Source organism: Jaculus jaculus, chromosome 4 (assembly GCF_020740685.1).
Source record: "Jaculus jaculus isolate mJacJac1 chromosome 4, mJacJac1.mat.Y.cur, whole genome shotgun sequence".
NCBI classification, from domain to species: domain Eukaryota; kingdom Metazoa; phylum Chordata; class Mammalia; order Rodentia; family Dipodidae; genus Jaculus; species Jaculus jaculus.
The window spans coordinates 29,679,002-29,699,476 of NC_059105.1; the positions used below are offsets into that span (position 1 = coordinate 29,679,002).

Below are 20,475 nucleotides of genomic sequence, written 5' to 3' on the forward strand. Positions count from 1 at the left end.
TATGAATGGATTGTTCTCCCTTTTCCTCCCTCTTCTTCATGTCTGAAGTTGGCTGAGCTCCCTTTTGCTCCCTACCCAATAGGACCTATACTATCTTCATGCTGTTAAATTCTCAGTGTGGAATTAAATGCTTCAATTTACCACTCAGATCTACAAACACTGTCACTGTGTTGTCTGAGTTTGTGGTGTGTAGCCAATTTAGACACATAAAAATGCATTCACCTGTTAGTAGGAAGAACACCCAATAAACAAAGCCTTGGAAATCTGAAGACAAGTGCTTCCACTTTCTTGAATTTCTTTGCTCCAACTCAAAGATCTTCAATGCAATATTTATTTGTATTTAGGTATTTTAATAGGCCAGAAAATGGGGGCTGGAGAGATGACTCAGTGGTCAAGGTGCTTGTCTTCAAAGCCTAAGGACCTAGGTTCAATCACCTAGTACCCACATAAAGCCAGATGCAAAAGGTGGTACGTTCATCTAGAGTTTGTTTGCACTGGCTAGTGGTCCTGGCACACTCACTATCTATATGATTCTGTCTCTTTCACTCTCTTTATTTCAAATAAATAAAATAATTTTTTTAAGTTTGGAAAATGAGGCTTGGTTGATGGCTAATGGGATAAAGCGCTTGGTGTTCAAGCATGAGGATCTGAGTTCGGATCCTTAACACCCACATTCATGGGGTCAGCCCACTTATCTTCCCACTACATGGTATATAAAGACAGGGAATCCCCAAGACAAGCTGGCTAACTAGACTCTCCAGGTCAAGTATCTCTGGGTTCAAAAGAGAGGCCTTGTCTCAGTGAATGAGGCAGAGAGTGATCAAGGAAGACACCAGATGTCAGGCTCAGACCTTCACATGTATTTATGTACAAACAAGCATCTGCACATATATCCACCCACATAAATGTGAACACGCATACACACATGTATACCAAATGCACATACACCTAAAGGAAAAAAAACCTGAATATTGAAAACCAGCAAGCTCAGTGGTTAAAGGCTTGTCTAACAAGCCTAACCACCTGGATTCAATTTTGCACTACCCACATAAAGTCAGATACACAAAGTGGTGCTTGCAACTGGAGTTTGCTATAGTGTCTGGAGGCCCTGTTGTGCCCATTTTCTCTCTTCTCTCCATCTCTCTCTTCTTATGCAAATAAATGAAAAACAGAAAGCTAAAACAAACAAAAACATGACTTCATTTTTAGTACCATGGAGGAAATACCCAGTCTGGTAGTGCAAATATTACTTTCCCTACCCACAAAACAGTTTATTTAGGGACTGGAATGATTGCTCAGTGGTTAAGGCATTTGCCTGCAGAGTCTCACAACCTGGATTCGACTCTCCAGTACCCTCATGAAGCCAGATGCACCGTGTGGGCCATATATCTGGAGTTTGTTTGCAGTGGCTAGATGCCCTGGAGTGACCAAGTGACCATTCTCTCTCTCTCTCTCTCTCTCTCTCTCTCTCTCTCTCTCTCTTGCTTGAAAATAGATAAGTAAAATATTTTTTGAAAGTTTATTTATACTGTCACTTAATTATTACTCCCCATTTTATCTTACCTTACAAATAAATACTAAAATTAATAGAAAAATTAGAAATCTTTACTAAATTACCACAATGCAAAATTGCATGATATTTTGGGTACTTATTTCCAGCTATGACTTAAATTTTTAAATTTGCTGTTTACTTTGGGTTAAAATGTAATCTTTATGTCTGTATGTTTGTGTGTGTGTGTCCATGTGTATTTTCTGTATGTTTGATGGAAAGATGCATGAATCCACAGTAGATAGATAGTGCTACAGTTTGTATATGTTTATGTGCTCCTCTGTAAAAGTTCCTGTAATAGGGATTAGGTCCTCAGGATGGTCGTGTGTGAGGTAACATAGACCTGTAAGAGTTTAGTCCTAGTAAGAAGTCCTTATGTTAGTAGGATATGTCTTTGGAAGATACGAATGTGTTTCTCCAGGGACTCTGGATAATTCTCATGAGTTTAGGTAGTTGTAAAAGCCTGAGCATGACCCCTACTCAGCAGTGTAAGCTTTCATTCCCACCTATATTCTCACCTTGGTGCCATAAAATCTTAGCACATCTGAGATGATTCTCATACCATGCCTGGAGGCCTAAGAACTAGGAGGTTGATAAGACTACTTCCTTTAGAAAGTTAGTCTGCCTTTAGTACTCTGTTACAATAACATAATCTATACATCTAGAAACACAGGTTGGTAAGTAGATAGATGACCTATGATAGATGATTGATAGATAATAGATAGACAGATGATAGATAAATGCTAGATAGATAGATGATAGATAGGTAGTTAGATGATGATGATAGATAGATAGATAGATAGATAGATAGATAGATAGATAGATAGATAGATAGAAAGAAAGAAAGAAAGAAAGAAAGAAAGAAAGATAGATAGATAGATAGATAGATAGATAGATAGATAGATAGTTAGATGGATGGATGATAGATTGAAGCAAATGAAGTACAATGTCACCAGCAGGTAAATATGAGTTATTTTATCCATTTGTTTTGCTTTAAACCAGACATCATAATGAATACCTGTAATTCCAACAATTGTGAGGGTGAAATGGGAGGATCAAAGAGTTCAAAGCCAAGCCCAGCATGGTGGCACATGCCATAGGACACTTGAGAGGCAGAGGTAGGAGGACTGCCATGAGTTCAAGGCTACCATGAGACTACAGAGTGAAGCCCAGGTCAGCGTGGGCTAGAGTGAAACCCTACCTCAAAAAAACAAAAAAAAAAAAAAAAAAGAGTTCAAAGCCAGCTTGTGCTACATAATGAGAGTCTGTTTGAATAAAATTTTTGAAAGCCCAAAATTGTTGTCTAATAAAAAGCTTTAAAACTTTTATCTTATTTGAATGTATACAACTTAGGGAATATGGCCTCACTTTATGCCTCTAGATCTTTCTCTTCACATACACCTTGATCTTCAGTCATTAAACTCTTTGCAATTTCCTTAGCTGGATGTCCTCATCTTGTAGCCTTCCTTAAGAATTAGAAGACATTGAGAACAGTACATGGGGTCACCTTTCCCAATGTCTATCTCAATTCATTACAGACAATTTGTTATACTATTAAAAATGAATTTTATTATGACAATAGAATTCATTTACTGTGGCCTTGAGCATGCTATTTAACTTCTTTGTGAATAGTGCTTTTGTCTATGCTATAGAGAAAATATCATCTCATAGGGATCATTTGAAGATTAAATGGGTTAATTCGTATAGGGCATTTAGAATTGTAATTAGCAACTATGGGTTATGACATCACTGTGTCCACTGGCTCTATCTCAACCAGAAAATGTTGACCCGCCTCTGGCTATATTCAGTAACTTCTGTCTGTGTTATACAAGATATTTGTTTAAAAATTATCACCATACTTTGTATGTAGCCCATGGCAGAGAACTTGCTTATTATGCATGAGATGTTGGGATCAGCCTGAGCACCACAAAAAAGGAAGGGAGTAACTATTATATATTTATGGCAGTATTAAGTCACCATGGGGTTGTTGCCATATATTTGGAAAGAATCCAGATGAAAGGTGGTGCACAACCACATAAACATATGATAAATCTATGAAGAAACCTGTAAGAAAGAAATGGATAAGAAAAATGGTGAAAATGATACATCTCTGTGTATATGCATACATTTTGGGTTCCTATTTATGGGCTGCATATGTGTTCGTGCACACGTGTCTATGGAGGCCAGAGAATGATTTTGGATGTAATTTTTCAGGTATGTCATGTACCTTTAATTTGAAACAAGGTGTCTCACTGGCCCAGGGATCATCATTAGGCTAGATTGGCTAGCCAGATCTCTCCCTCGCCAATGGTGGGATTATAATCATGTGCTGCCACACTTGGGTTTTTACATGTGGATTCTGGAAATCTGACTCAGGTCCTCATGTTTATAAGAAAAGCAAAGTGTTTTACTGTCTGACCTATCTCCCAACCACTACCTCCTATGCCTATTTTCATCATGAGTTTGGATAGAGGGGGGAAAAAAAAAGCAATGTGATCCTGACCCCAAACCCTGTATCATTGTTAAGTAAATAAATAAATGCAATAATCCAACTGCATGGTCTATTAATAGTATTTTATTTAAAAGTTCTCAATTAGAGTACTTGAATAACACAAAACATTTAAAGGTAAACAAAGCTTCTCTGATGGAAAACTTTTCTTGTCTGTAGGAGGAATGAGGGGTCCTGTGTTTAAACTGATTGAAATTCATAGCATTGTTTGGGACTCAGTAGATGAACAGAATCCATCAAATGAAGGGATCAGTGAACACTTCCAAGTCATTTCACTATTCAGGCAGAGGATAAATGGCATAAACCTGAACATTTCCTTTGGTTTGGGTTAAAGTCCCATGATAAAACCAAAACTATAACCACCTCGGTGTCTTCCGACACCTGTTGATATGCACTAAAGACCAAAACCTAAGCAAGTATCCTTTAGAAAAATCCATAATTTTACATGTAATATAATGGTGAGAGAAAATGGTTAACCATAAACAAGCGGATTATTTTGAAAATGAGGCAGTATACAAACATCGTGATGGAGAACTTCATAAATTAAATCTATATTTTATCTTGCCAAAATTTTTAGGGCACTCGGCCCCTTCAATAGGATCTGAGTGTGGCAGATACTACTGAAAAATTATGACAAGACTGTGTTCAATGGGTAGATAGCACAGAAGACAAAACAGCAAGTTTTTTCTACCTTGATCATTATTAATCAGCACCATAAAATGTTATCTGCAAATAAGCACACAGGGAAGCCTAGTCTACCAAAAATAATGTATAAATGGTTGAAATTCTTGTGAAGAACCAGGTCCTATGGGCATATTCCAAGTAAGGTTTTGAAAAAGTGACAGGCAACAATTTAATTGTGAAAGATACAAGATATTCAGGTAATACAGGGAACCAGATCTAAGTTTTGGCATCACTACCCACACATGGACAAAGGTTAGGAACAGTTCCTTCTGGTGAACGTGGCTCTCGCTGGTTGAGGAGCAGGACTGGGCATCTGCTCCTCTATGCAGCTTTCCCAGCACCGTACTGTCGGTAGTGGAACAGACTCTTGGAGTCCACATTGCGAGACTTCTGCACAGCCTCAGCAAAAAGTTTGGTCACCTGCAAATGAAAATGACAAGAATCTAAGCAACCCACATGAGATGAACGTAGATGCCAAATGAATCAGAAATGAAAAGTCACAAGGGCCTGGTCCTATTTTCAAAGGGGAAAATGGATGAAAGACTGCATCTATGCATTTCATAAGCTTTCTCCCCATCTCTAGGAGGAACTTAATTTTTCCACACTCCCACCCCTACCAATAAGGGCTAATAATGATTTAGGAAAAAGTGATGATGCACCGAAAATTAGTGAGCCTCAAATTTGTGGCTTTCCCTGTGATAAATGTTGTGATTCTTGTCTCAGGGAAACTGACCTGCCTCATATAATCATGTCCTCTGAAGTAGAGAAACACTTATTAAACATCTAAAACATCTGCTCATTGAACTACTACTTTCCTGGGGTGGCTTTCAACTTAGAGACAATGAGACAGAAGTTTGTAGCTTTATTACATACCTTACTATCACTCTGTGTTCAAAGGCTAATTGAATGGGTAATGAAAGCTCTGGCTATGCCTGGTTTTTGATTATCTCAATTAATTGATCTTCAACTCCCCAGTTTAGGGCATGACCTACCCTATTAGCAACATTGTTTCAGATTCTATTAAAAATTCATCTCTATTTTGAATGTGACAAGAAGCAGAAAAGAGAGATGTACATATAGTAACAGCAGTCTTAGGGGAGACCTGGACATGAAACCTGCACACAGCCTATATCTACAGGAGAAAGCGTACCTGAAAATTAGTGAGGAGAGCAATTCCACTGTCAACAGCCGTCCTCCGAATCACATAATTGTCATGGACAAACTTAGTGTTGTTGTTGGGTAGGTTAATCACTAAGTCAATGCTGCCATCTTTTATCAGTCTGGAAAAATAATTAAGTAACAAATTTGCAGGTGATTATGTGTATTTTACAATTAGTTTCAAAACATAAATTATTCTCTCAGCTACTCAAATCAATGCCATATTGAGTTGACTGCCACCTGGCCTCCTCTACATCTAAGTAGATATTCAAATTACTCTCACTTAAAGGTTATAACTTTTATTGTGTTCTTGAAAGAAATCTAATGAAAGTCTTACTAACAGGATGTGAAATCTGTTTTCTCTTGAAAATGCCACCTGGCCATAGTGAGAATTGAGAAATTGATAGACATTTACTTGGTTTTTATAAAGAAGTATTTCCCTCTAGCACTAAAAGCCCCTTAGCACCTGCCGTCCCAACCCCATACTGTATCTCCACCACATCTGCTTCCCAGCACCCCACAGAGATGGTAGGAAAATGCAAGACACCTGATTTAAAATTAACCTATATCATTTCTATTGCTGTAGTGCTCCACATACTTAGAAACATTTAATGTCCAAAGCATGAAATAAAGGTGATTTTCATTTTACTAATCTCTAAGTAAGGGATATAAAAGCAACCTAGAAAGGCTTCTAAGGTCTACGTACAATGTCACTCCTTTCTTTAATAATTTGTTAATGACTTCTTAAGATCCCTTAACAAATGACACATTGCATACAATTTGGGATGACACAGTCTTTGGGTAGAATGTGATATCCTGGAGTAAAGGCGAAGAATCTACTATTCACATATGGCATATTAGTCTGTGATGGTATTCCTGACAGCTCACTCAAGATGCTAAAATCATCTGTCTTACAAAGTCTGGTGATAGTATTTCCTGAGGTTTAATAATCAACTTAATCAAGGAATACAGCCATTACTTCAGTAATCCAATGGACGACGTTTCCATAGCACCCACTCCAATTTCTGCATGCAGCAAATAAATATTCAATAAATTGACTAATTCACCTATACCCAACCATAGTCATGTGTATATGTATATAAGCTTGTCATGAAATATGCATGTGCATATAACATATATATTATATATATATATATGTAATATATATATAATATATATAATATATATAATATATATATAATACATATATAATATATATATATAATACATATATATTATATGCACATACATATATATGACTTCATTAGGCTCTTCTTGTCTCTCTTATTCCTGTCAAGGAAACATCCTTCCTGGAACAGACATTTTGAAAGATGTTTCATAACACCATGTATGGAGGTAGCAGTGCCCCAACACTGGTCTCAGTAAACACTGGGGTGGAAGCTCACTGAAAATAATAATCATAACAACAATAATAATAACATGCTTCATAAGAGTGAAACTTTACTATTATCCATAAATTTATTCATCTGTAAATTAATTGGCTAAGAAGACTTTAGAAAGATTTGAAATCAAAACATTCATATTATGCTAGTTCCCACCATTAATTTCCTACTTTTTTGTTGTTGATTTTTTTTTTTTTTTTTTGAGGTAGGGTCTCACTCTAGCCCAGGCCAACCTAGAATTCACAATTCACTCTGCATTCTCAGGGTGGCCTTGAACTCAGGTGATCCTCGTACCTCTGCCCTCCAAGTGCTGGGATTAAAGGTGTGTGCCACCATGCCCAGCTTTCTACTTCTGTTTTTGTTGTTGTTGTTTTTGTTGTTGTTTTTAACCAACTCAGAAAACAGTCTATACAGTTCTTACTTTCTGATGGAAGAGAGGCTGGGATTTTGTCCTTCCTGAGATGGCCATGCAACTGGGGTGGCAGGAACATTGTTGGCATTGAGCCAGTCTGATGTGGCTTCTGTGGCGAAAAGCTGCATTTGAAATGGAAACATCAGTTGCTGTATCAGAAGGGGCTTTCCCAGCAGGTGGCAGTTTGGGAGGTGGAGCCTTGCTACGGGACATGTGTTCTTGGTGGCAAGCCTTAGTGTGTTAGAGTCCAGCATCCCTTTGCCAGAGCTTAGCTCACTCTTGCTGCATTCTGTCAGCTACTGTGACAAGGTATGATATCCAGCCTCTGCTCTACATCTTCCCCTTGCCATGATGAGGCTTTATCTCCAGACCATAAGCCAGAATAACCCCTTTTGTCCCCTCAACTGCTTTTGGTTGGGCATTTTGTCCAAGCAGTACAAAGTTAATTACAATTGGCAAGTACCACTTAGAGCAAAGAAGAAACTTAAAGACATGTAAAATAATATGTTGATAAGCCTCAGAATCTGAAGGGGTGCTCACTTTAAATTATTTTAAGGTTAGTTGCAATGAAAGGCTGGGGAGATGGATCCATCAGCATGTGGCCCTGAATCCAAATCCTCAGCACCCATGCAAAAGCCAGGTGTGGAAGTGCATGCCCATGACTCCAGCCTGAAGCATCAGAGGCAGAGTCCCTGGGGCTTGCTCGCTAGCTAGTCTAGTCAAACCAGTGAGCTCCAGGTTCATGAGACGTCCTGTTTCAAATAAAGTGGAAAACAATTGAGGAAGACACCCAAGGTTGACCTCTGGCTTCTGCACACAGGTATACACACATGTGCACCCATGCACATATTACCACCCACACAAACATGCACACATTTGTGCATATGTACCAACAAAAATTGCCATGAAGAAAAGCTGCAGAACCTCAATTGTAACCAACTTTGTAGAAAAGAGGAAATAGAGAATTATTCATGGCTTAGAATTTATTTCTGTGAGGTCAACAATATCCATGGCCATGGGCCCACCCAGAGCCATGGGAATAACTGCTTCACTGAACCTACCTGTGTTCAGAGTTATTCATTGCAAAGAAGTTTTGCTTGCAACTATCACAGCTGGAAACTATGACCTCACATGAAAACAAAAATAATAAAAAATGAAAATTATGTAGAAATAGACTTAAACTTGTCCTCATTGTTCTTCAGGTCATTTCTAAGTCTTTAGCTGACAAGTTCTATTGAATTAAACTTAGTATCTCGAGTTATTTTATTCTATGGAAGTTTTGAAAATGCCAAGTTAGTTAAACCTTTCAAATAAAAAGGTCACATTTTAAGCTATTTATTGTTTTATTTCTGCAATATTTTATTTTGTGGTAAAATTTCAATACTGGCAGAACGGTGCCAAAAAAAAGAAAAACATTGGACTGTACCTTGAAACCTTCATTATGTAACTGCTCCGCCACACCAAGGAATCTTGGACGGAAAGATTGCTACAAAAGAATTTTTTAAATATTTAGTTGTTAGATATAATACTCTTTATTTAGACTTATGCATCTTGGTGTTACCTCATCCCATCATACAAGATAACCCCAAATTCTTTTTTTCATTGTTTCCCTTAATAACGAGAATGAATTCTTTTGATTTTTGCAAAATAGATCAAATTCTACTTATATTGTGTTATTCACTGCCCACTACCACCACCCTCCCCGGTCTCTGTGCTCTTTTGCCTCCTATTGAGTTCAGTCTTGGTCACTGTATCCAGCCCTACCCTGTTCTGTAAGAGTAATTATGCCTAGTCATGGAGACACTGGGAATGGGACAGGAACAGCAAGTCAGCTTCGCTGGCAGTCACTGTTCTCCTTGAGCTAACAACTGGCTCGAATTGCACTGTTCTAACTTTGCATTGCCCTTCATAACTCAGATACTGTCCTAGCACCTCAGGCACATTTTCCTGCAATAATTCTATCATTTGGAAGTCAATTCTGCCTTTAGTCTGAAGTAATAATAGGTTATGACTAAAGAATGAGCTTCAGAGTCACTGAGCTTCACTTCACATCCTGTGGCCTCAGCTCTGACTAGTTGTGTGCTTAGAAAAGTTAGTGTTCCTGAGCATTCAACCCTCTTTGTTTTCTTTTTTTAAAAATCAATGAAAATAATCATTCTTCTGCTTCTTGAGACACCTGTGTTTTATTCAACTTTGTGACCTTGAGCAACCTAACCTCTCTCTGATAAAGTCTCCTCATCTTCTCCATGGCAATAGTAAGAGTATTTGTGCCATGAGGTCATTATGATTATCCAGTAAGCTAATTTATAAGCAATCAGTATAGACATGTTATTACTACATCTCAGCAGTGTCTGAACCAATAATGGTCCTCAATAGATATAATTACTTCATTAGCATTAAAATAGCTGTTTATCCAATTTACCAAAGACTAGATCCCTATCTCTGAAACCTAGTTTCCATTTCTTATAACACAAAATAATTTCTCCATCGTGTGTGTGTGTGTGTGTGTGTGTGTGTGCATGTGTGTTTCCATATAGATTTTCTTAAGGTTTCAGTTCACTTTTCAGGTATTTTCATGTCATTTCTAGGACCCCAGATGGACCTGCCTTTCTTGGACTCCTGCCCACTGCCTTCAGGAGTTCCCCACTTTGAAGATGGATATCTTCACTAAGAACTAGTGTTTTCAATAGCATGATCAGGATTGTAGAAAACAATGTTTAATGGCTTTCCCAGAAATCCAACTCAACTTTGTCCTTACTGTCATGAAGTCTTACTAAGTGAGTTAAATGGAATATTTAAAAGCATACATACTTAACATTATACCCATTCTTCTTTAAAGCTCACTTTACTGCTGGGTGTGGTGGTGGCACACCTTTAATAACAGCACTTGGGAGGTAGAGGTAGGAGGATTGCTGTGAGTTTGAGGCCACCCTGAGACTGCATAGTGAATTCCAGGTCAGCCTAGACAGAGTGAGACCCTACTTCGCAAAACAAAACAAAACTGACTTTACTAATTTTGCTTGAAAAAGTCTTTAATCAAATGATATAATTTAGTTACTTCAGTAAATGTCTTATAATCTATTTGTAAATCATGTTAGTGATGGTTTAAAAACATCATGGATATGATGTTATTCCTAACCCAGAAACTAAGAATTGTGATTAAAACATCTAGAGATCCTGGGACAGTCTTTATAATGCTTAGCCCATAAAAAAAAAATAAATAAATCTCCTATCATTTCCATGGAGAGATTTTTTCTGAGAACAGATCTAAATCCTAGGAAAAACTCCAAAGACAGTGTTCAAATACAAATTCTCTTAGATTCTGGCTCTCTCAATCCCATATCTGCAGTTTTATAAGAGGAAGACATTGGTAAATAGAAAAGATAAATCCAACTGAATGAATCTCAAGTAAGGTATAATTGGGATTATTCATGACAGTTGTCTAGAGCATGAATTATAACCATGCCCAGGATAGCAGTTCTCTATGTCCAGAGTACCAAGCCAAAATAAATGAGCTTAAATACAAGAAGCTCATAGCAAGACATTAAAAATAAAATAGAACAGAATAGAGGAAACAGGGAATGATTCTTAGTAATATCTGAACAAGTTAGTGACCTATGTAACCATCTCTTAAAAATGCATTAGGCAGACAAAATTCTCATGCTCAAGTTTGATCTTGCTTAGAAAGCCAGGAACTGAATTAAATGACATGTTAGGTTTTATGTTACTTGATAAATAGCAAACATACATGAAATATTCAGAATTTATCTCTGAACTTTATTAAATCCTCCCCAAATGGGATAATTAAATTCTGCCCTTCTAATAAACACATAACACACTTAAGTTTGTACTAAATCACGTTAGAAGACAGCATTAAACATGTTTATCAAACATGACTTATTGACTAATTAATGCATTAGTCATGCACTTAACTAACCACTCTCAAGTTTGCAAACTTTCCTCTACAGCAAGTCACTGAAGGCATGGAAAAAATAAGTGGTACCATAACTTTTCTTAAGGTTTCTAAAACAAAATGTTAGGGTCCAAGCCTGCAGGAACTGCATGACATGAGCTTATGAAAAGTATGAAAAGTGAGACTTCTAGAGCTGTCACATCAGGAACTCTGAGAGCAGATCCAGTGACCTATAGTTTTGCTAACACTCCAGGTGACTTTTGTGCAGACTTGAGTTTTGAGTTGGGAATGAATGTGGGTTAGGGGGGCTCTCTTTCACTTGTTTTGCAGTTTGAGGTCAAGATGCATTAACCTTGGCCAAAGTCACAGTGAAAAATGTTGAGGGAGGAGTATTGTAATGTCATTCTTTTTTCTTAGCCATTTTAAAGTAAAATAAGTCAGCAAGTCCTCTCAGAGCTGTAGACGCCAGGCAGAACCTCATTATGGAGCTGTTTCAGCACTGTCCCCCAAGTGGAGAAGATAAATATCCAACATGACAGTATTGGCAGTTCCCAGCCGGGGAACCACTCTGGCCTTCTGGTGTAGGGTGTTGGCTTCCATAGACACATTATGAACTTCTATCAAGCATGTATTGAACACTTGTGACACATAAAACAGCCTCTCTACAAAAAAGAAATTACAGGTGTCAGCTTGTATCTGAGTAACCTCAGATTTAAAAGCTGATTGAAAATACCTGTGTAAGAAACCATCTGTTACTAAGGGTGAAAAGTACAGGATGATTTATTTTACTACAAATGTTTATGTGAAAGAAAGTCCTTTTAAAAAATGAAATACATATATATTTCCTCCAACGATCATTTTCACATTAACCTAACTTCGGGCTGCAGCAAAGAAAGCCAAGTTCATACTAACTGATGCCTGCAAATGCTACTGGGTTGTCTAGGTTGACAATTTGTAGTTGTTCCTAATGATGCCTTTTGGAAAATAAAAGGTTATTCATGTCACTTGGAGTTGTCTTTTCAAATAAAATGCTTGCTTTGTGCTTCTAAGCAATGCTGAAGCACAGATGTCAGGTCTGTGCTTGCCACTTCACAAGCCCCGCTGAATATCCAATCAGGGCAGAGGAACACAGAGAGTGCTCTCGATCTACTCCAGAGTAAATCACTCATTGTGAAAGGGTGTTCCAGAAAAACCTCAAAACGAGAAAGATTGCCTGATCACAGCAACTAAATATAATCCATGATAGAATAAAAGGTGGCTGCAATGATTGCAGGAGAATCAAGGATGATTTTGTTTTTACATAAACCTGTATCATGCCTCTCATATTACAGGTGCTTTGGAACATGGAAGACCTCTTAGTCTAGACAAAGATCTTTTGATAAAAATCAACATCCTGACCCTGCTTTTTCCTCTCTTAAATCTGAGTAACATGAGATTGATAGCAACACTATTTCAAACTCCCTGGGTCATTTGACCCTGAGGTTTAAATATGGGAAGGTGTGAAAGATAAATTCAAGGTTAACAAGGATGCCATTAACTATGTGAATATGTGTATAGACAGGCAAGCACATATCATGTAATTCCTAAGTATTGAAAAGTAGCTGAAAAATGCTACGAATAAATGCCACTTTAAAATATGTAGCAAGGGCTGGAGAGATGGCTTAGCATCTAAGGCGCTTGCCTGCAAAGCCAAGGGACCCAGGTTCAATTCCTGAAGACCCACTTAAGCCAGATGCACAAGGTGGCACAAGTGTCTGAGGGCTCTGGTGTGCCCATTCTCTCTCTCTCTCTCTCTCTCTCTCTCTCTCATTCTCTCATAAATAAAAATAAAAAAAACTTTTTAAAATACCTCTTCCTTTATAAAATAAAATAAAATATGTAGTAAGCTTCAAACACTAAGAAAAAAATGTATCCTGGCACATATCACTGTTTTTCTCTAATTGGTAGTTCTCTGCTCCTCCAATTTTCTCTTTCAACTTGCTATGTTAAATCCCTCTACTCAGAGTACCTTTGGGCCAGGGAGAGAAAAAGAAAAGATTTTCCATCAATGGGAAGTTGTTGTCTACCTGATCTATTGATCCATGAAGGAATAACCAAACATGTTCATTGCAGCAATGTCTGTGAGTGAGTCTGCCCCAGCCTCATACTAAGTGACCTATCATCTTAACAAACCAAAAGGCAAAAGTGGACTATCTCTCAGAATATCATTAAACAACTATCCCTCCACCACCTGCTTCTCCATGTATATTCCAGCCCTAATTTAAACATGAGCAGTTTTATTTTAGACCTTTTTAGTTCTGACTACATGTTTGAAAGAGTTCATATACATTCTTCTGACTTAGTGACATTGTGTTAAAATGTTTTTTTAGGGGCTGGAGAGATTGCTTAGTGGTTAGGACATTTGTTTGCAAAGCCAAAGGATCCAGGACCCACTTAAGTCCAATGTACAAGTGGGCACATGCATCTGGCATTCATGTGCACTGGCTGAAGACCCTGGCATGCCCATTCTCTGTCTCTCTGTCTCTCTGTCTCTCTCTGTCTCTCTCTCCAGATACTGTATTATATCATGTTTTTCAGTTTATCATACTAAACATTTAAAAATTATTATGAATGAACTACTTGCCCCGATAATATGGGAGAGACTAAATATACATTAACTTTAGCAATGGCAGATATTACTTGCCTCTCATATAAAATAAGTCAGAAAAATATTAGATTATTTCTATTTCTAGAAGTTTATAATCATGCTGATCTTTTTGCGAATACTGTCTATATTTCATTAAGTATAATGTTATTAAATAATTCTTTAGAATACATTTTATACTTAAAATATATTTTAAGTTTCTAATGTTTTTCACTTATACACAGATAGCAGAAGCTTTGAAAAACTCATATACATGTTGAAACTTTAATTTCTTTTAAAAAGGATACCTTGGCATATCCAATTCTTTCTCCCTATTCCTGGCAAAAATAAATAACAAAAGAATGCACTGAAAGGTAGAATTTCAGCAGACAAGACCTTATTGATTGAAAAAATTCTTTTTTGCCCCAATGAAACCTCCTTTTTTCCCCTACAAAGCAAAGTTATGTTCACTGATGCCCAAATCACACAAATACTTCAGAAGGATCAAATTAATTTTAGCTGCACATTTCCCTGCAGCACTGGAACCAAACAAGATACAATTTTATACATCACTGCCTTCTTAAACTGGTATTTTAAAATGTTAGCACTATTCTGATTAGTTGTGAAAATGAGGGCTAAGGACATGGTCTCCTCTGAATGCCCCCAGGTCTCACATTAAACTTTAAGTCATCTCTGGAAGTTGGGCAAATATTCTCATACTTGAGACTTAATAATACTTAATACCCATTTATAACGTGATGAGTCACTCATACGATGTGATTTGTCTCTAAGCTGCCATTAAGCCTCACAACTGCAAGCCATCTTGTTAGCCTCTACTCTAACTACTTACCATTGCCCTTCGGACACCTTTGTAATGCACAATCCCAAGTTACTCTTGGCCAAAACTTCCCCAAAGCAACTACCTGTCCTGTCTCCAGAGTCTAATTTGCTGATATTAAGACACCCTAATGAGACAGCATTTATAATCATCACCCACTGGCTTGAGAATACCTGGTTCTGTTCTAATTATGTTTTTATTGATTTTTGTGTAACCACGCAGGGTTTCAACTTATTAAAAGCACAGCAGGGGTGTTATACATGACCATTCACTGTGTAGGATATAAGAATTACTAATCTTTCATGAAAATGAATGGATATTTGAGAAGTATTCTCTAGATTTTTTTCAAGAAGATTTAGAACTAGAATATTTGTATATAGTTATACAAGGAACAACAGAAATTTTCTGTCCAAAAATTTACCAGATTTACATTTGATTTGCAAAAGCAAACTAGTAATGTTCTTTATATTGTTTCAAGATATTAATTTGTAATTTTTTCACCTAGTATTGTCCAGAAAGGCTGACCAAAATAATATTTCAAGAACTTCTACAGTATTCTATGAAAGATTTCTTGAAATCATAAGTCACTACCCTTCAAGACTTAACTTAGAACATGAGACTGAGAAAAAAAACATCTCAGATGATTCTCATTTCTTTAATTTTGAACTCTTGGCATTTAATAGTGGTAGAAACAGGAAGGGGAGAGAAGGAAATGAGGGCTGGTGAGGAAAAACAGATTTCTTCAGTCTGAGAAATGTGGAGATGAAGATAGCTTGGCAGAGGTGTCCAGCAGACTGTTGACGATATGATACAGCTGAGGACTTAAGGGAGGAACTTACAGATATAAGAGCAGATACTCTAGACATGGAGGAGGCAGCAAGGGGAAAGGCTGAGAAAGAGGAAGAAACAGTGTTATTGAAAGCTTGTGTTCAGGAGCTGAAAAAGATCTATGAGCAAAACAGATTTTTAAAAGAACATAATCAGGCTGGAGAGGTAGCTTAGAAGTTAAGATGCTTGCCTGTGAAGCCTAAGAACCCAGGATTGATTCCTCAATATCAATATAAGCTAGATGCACAAGGTGGCACATATGTCTGGAATTTGTTTGCAATTGTGGGAGGCCTTGGAATGCCCATTCTCTCTCTCTCTCTCTCTCTCTCTCTCTCTCTCTCTCTCATAAATAAATAAAGTATTAAAAAATAGAATCAAGAATAGGGAATATTCCTTTTCTAAGGTAGACAGAGTCCTTCTTAGAAAAAAAATAGAGTTTTACTAGAAACTTCCTTCTATATATTTTTTAAATATTTTTATTTTATTTTATTTATTTATTTGAGACAGATAGGGAGAGAGAGAGAGGAATTATGGGTGGGCCAGGGCCTCTAGACACTGCAAACAAACTCCAGACGCATATACCACTAAGTACATCTGGCTTACGTGGGACCTGGAGAATCGAACCAGGTCCTTAGGCTTCGCAGGCATACGCCTCAACTGCTAAGCCATCTCTCCAGCCCTTCCTCCTATATTTTATTTTATTTTATTGGTATTAGTTGCTACAACATGACAAAGCAAAAACCAGAGAGCAGATAGACCAAATTACCATCCTTCTTATAAGTGTTGTGTTCATACAAGTCTCATCTTTTCTGTACAAAAATTATTATCCCAGGCACTCATTGTGTGTCGCCCAGGATTACACAGAGCCCATATCATTTACCTGGATTCCAATCAGAATGCCTTTCTGTGGGATCTTAAACCCTGTAGAAAGCATTGCCTTTAGGAAGGCTGTATGGATTCCTTCACCAAAGCAAGCCACCTATTTAGAAATAAATGAAAAAAATAATAAACAAATGAAAAGGAAAGGAATATTCAGCTATACTTACCAAATATATATATACTAATGGAAAGCAATGTATTGATGGATTCCTTCTCCAGATTTTATCAATGTTGCCCAAAGACCATACATTCTGAACAAAGAGATTAAGTAGACAGGCAGGGCAGATGGGTCTTGTGTTTTTAATTAAGTATTGTGAATGAATAAGCACTTCTTTTTCTATCTAACAACACTCCATGGGGGCAATATACTGAACTCTACTGTGAGATATATTGTTACAAATCGCAGGTTCTGGTGCATAATGTAGTGAGTTTCCAAATGTTGACATGACTTGATGTTTAAATGTCATATATACTATATATATACTATGCACTGGTGCATGAATACACAGGTCAGTACTAGAAATGACTAGGTACTGACGAGTTGGTTAGGAATCATTTCATTTACCTTATGAGAAAGCCTTCTGAGGAATCCAATAACCAGACGAAAATCCCAAAAGAGCATGTGCTTGTTATTATTTGTATAAAGTGAACCAAAATATCCCAGAACTAGTCCCGAATACCACAGCCACAGGTCAAAATTGTCCCCCTGCTAGCATATAACATGAGGATATATAGAGGTTCCATCGAGGGTAACTGCGTGACACCATAACTACAAGTCCAGTGGTCGTCATAACTTGAGGGCAAGTAGTATATTTTAGCATGATGGGAGCTGGTTCTGCTACGTACATCATCATTTGGCATAAGTTCAGAATGACCATTATAGTAAATAACACTGATGGCTGAATTCATTTCACACGCAAATGACCCTCTCTTGCTGGGCAAGGAAAGTTGTCATGACTATACCCTTCAGCTGACCACAATACATGCTGCTTTTTACTCCACAGTGAACATTTTAATCAGTCAAATACAGGCCAACTAACATATGCAATGTCAACCTACGGTAATGGGTCTAAGCTACTGCAAAGAACTCAAAAGAGGTTTCAATATTTTCTGCTTAACCACATAGTCAATCACCTCATAAAGATTAAAACTCATATCTTGATTTTCCTCTAAAAGTGAAGCGTCTCTTACATAAATCAGGAGCTGGTGGCTTATGCTATCCTATGAGCCATTTAAACACTGAAAAGGTCTCTCAGGAAAAACTAAGATTACTAAACTGGAATTATTATTCTGATATCAGTTATGAAACAGAACTTGAAACATCATTTTTGGTGACACTTGGAAATATAACTATTATTGGAAGAATACTTTTTAGAGAGGGATACAACCAAGGGGTTAGCTGAACTTTGAATTCTTTCCTCATTTTGTAATTCATCAACTCCAAAAATGTATGTGTGAATCTGAGAAGACATAGCATTGAAAACAAACTGGCCATACTAGAGAAGTAGTAGAGAAGTCCCTCCACCTAATCCCAGACCAGCCCCACTGGATCAGGATGAACATGAAGACAGCAACCTTTAACTGGTAGTAATCCAGCACCCACATTTACAGCTAGGTTGTTTTCTTAAATTTGCTACTGAATTTAAGACAAGTAGCAAAAGGGCCAAGAGTCCCCCTTTAAAAGTGCAGCTATAGACAGAGTAGTCATTTATTCCTCACTGCCTGACTCCTTGTCTCGCTCGGCTTCTCATCACAGATCTTGCTTGTAACCAAGCAACCATATAAAATATCATGCATTTGTTGCAATTAAATATTCCCCTCTTTAAGATTATCCTTCATACCAAGAGAAACACTGATGCTTTACAGTGTGATGTTGCCACTCCAGTGTGCACTGATGAGGATCTGAAGGCTGTGTTGAGTATGTCTGTCAAGGGCTAGGTGATTCATAAAATGTCCTGACACTGACATGCAGAGAACTTTCTGGAATCTGACAGCTCTCCATGAGAAAACACATTTTGCATTCTTAAAGAAACATTTACTTGATGCAATCCCAACGCAAGTGAAGAGGGACATCCAGTGGCCAGTCCCATTATAATTTTCAGATAATCTTTGAGGTTGAAGTTGCGCTAAAAGTGGACCTGGGATTTTTCATGTATCTTTAGCTTACCATACTCTGTAGGTCTAAGATTGTTTCTAATTCTAATAATGTGGAAATACAATGATCTAATTTCATGGTAACAAAACATAAAATGAAGTATTACTACCTGAAAACCTTAAGAGTTTGGCATAGGACATAGTTACTTAGATGTCCAGAGAAATATATAAAAGCTATTATTATTGGGTACCGTGAAAATGAATATATGTTTATATTCCCAGATTGAAATATAAATGAGAATATAGATTCTATTCCTTTAAAAAAGGTAAAAAAAAATTATTTCAAACTTTGTAAACCGATTGAAATTTCCTCTGAAACTATATTTTGTTCCTCTCACTGCCTTACCTTACCTTCTTTACCATATTCAGAACATAAAACCATAGATTTCTCAGTAAATTTAGTGGATGTGTTCATGGGTCACTAACTAGTTACCTCTCCAGTGGAAGCCATCTCACATCTCAGAATGGGGTCAGCATCCCTCAAACGGGGCCAGGAAAACATTGGAGCCTGTCAGACATACCAGGGAGAAAAAAACACATGAGATGAAGGCATAAAAGGATGAGAGGAGGAACTACACAGTAAATCACCTCCCACAGGGCTCACTTAGGCTATTGGGAAGACACATACACACAAACATTCTCTTTGGCTCAAAATTCTGACTTGAGAAATAGCTTTAAAACCTGTTTCCAAGAATCCGTTGCGATCTTGGTCCAAAATTTGGGTTAGATAAACACACAATATTTCTGTAAATAGGTCTTCTATGATCAGTCTTAGACCCATGCTTCTAATCTGGTCTACACGTATTCTTATTGGAGAGATTTCAAACAACATATACTGGGCATTAGTCTCTCCAAACGGAGTTCAAATACATTTTTCCTCCTTGATAGGCTTTTGGAACATTCCTCTTCTCATTCTGTTTATTTGAACTTGCAGAAAGCCACCTTGCCAGAAATGCTGTCTGGAAGCTGACTTCTGAGACACTGCAGAGTTGTTGACACCTCTTGAAAGCTTTTAAAAACATTCTCTTTGGAAACTCCTTTGTCCAGTTCTTTCATATGAACTGGAGCATAGAAGTGCTTCCTTTTTAATTACTTTATCAGCATGATTCATAAGAACCAAGTTCTTGTTTCCACATATGTCCATTTATCTGAACTAAACTGTTCCTCGTTGATCCTGGTACCCTGTATATTATCATGGGAAATCTAGCCTATGGTCATTTCAAAGGATCATCTCAATCAAGTTACTGTATACTCCTCCATTCCAGCTTTCCTAGTGCTCCATCTGCTCATTTCCATCAGGTGCACTATGCCCGTTAAAACTGACAATGAATAGATAATTTGAAAATAAATTGGTAATTGTGTAAAATGGCAATTAGGAAAGAAGGTAAAAGATATACTATATTTTGAAAAATGCAAATATTCATCATTGAGTAAAATAGTTGGAAATTATATATGCATATTCATATAAATCATAAATAAGCATATGGTCGTATATCTATGAATAAATAATAATTTAAAACTTATA

The 20,475-nt window shown here is 37.2% G+C and overlaps 1 protein-coding gene across 1 annotated transcript in view; it reads right to left on the minus strand.

The window, feature by feature from the left end:
• Positions 1-4,413: 4,413 nt before the first annotated feature.
• Positions 4,414-20,475, minus strand: part of Cps1 (carbamoyl-phosphate synthase 1) — a 110,779-nt gene continuing 94,717 nt past the window's right edge. The window contains exons 33-38 of the mRNA XM_004653515.2: positions 19,384-19,458; positions 16,798-16,896; positions 9,142-9,201; positions 7,725-7,837; positions 5,893-6,022; positions 4,414-5,162 (exon numbers count right to left, since the gene is read on the minus strand). Of these exons, the coding sequence (XP_004653572.1) occupies positions 5,064-5,162; positions 5,893-6,022; positions 7,725-7,837; positions 9,142-9,201; positions 16,798-16,896; positions 19,384-19,458 (576 nt within the window). The 3' untranslated portion in view covers positions 4,414-5,063. The remainder of the gene's footprint in view (positions 5,163-5,892; positions 6,023-7,724; positions 7,838-9,141; positions 9,202-16,797; positions 16,897-19,383; positions 19,459-20,475) is intronic.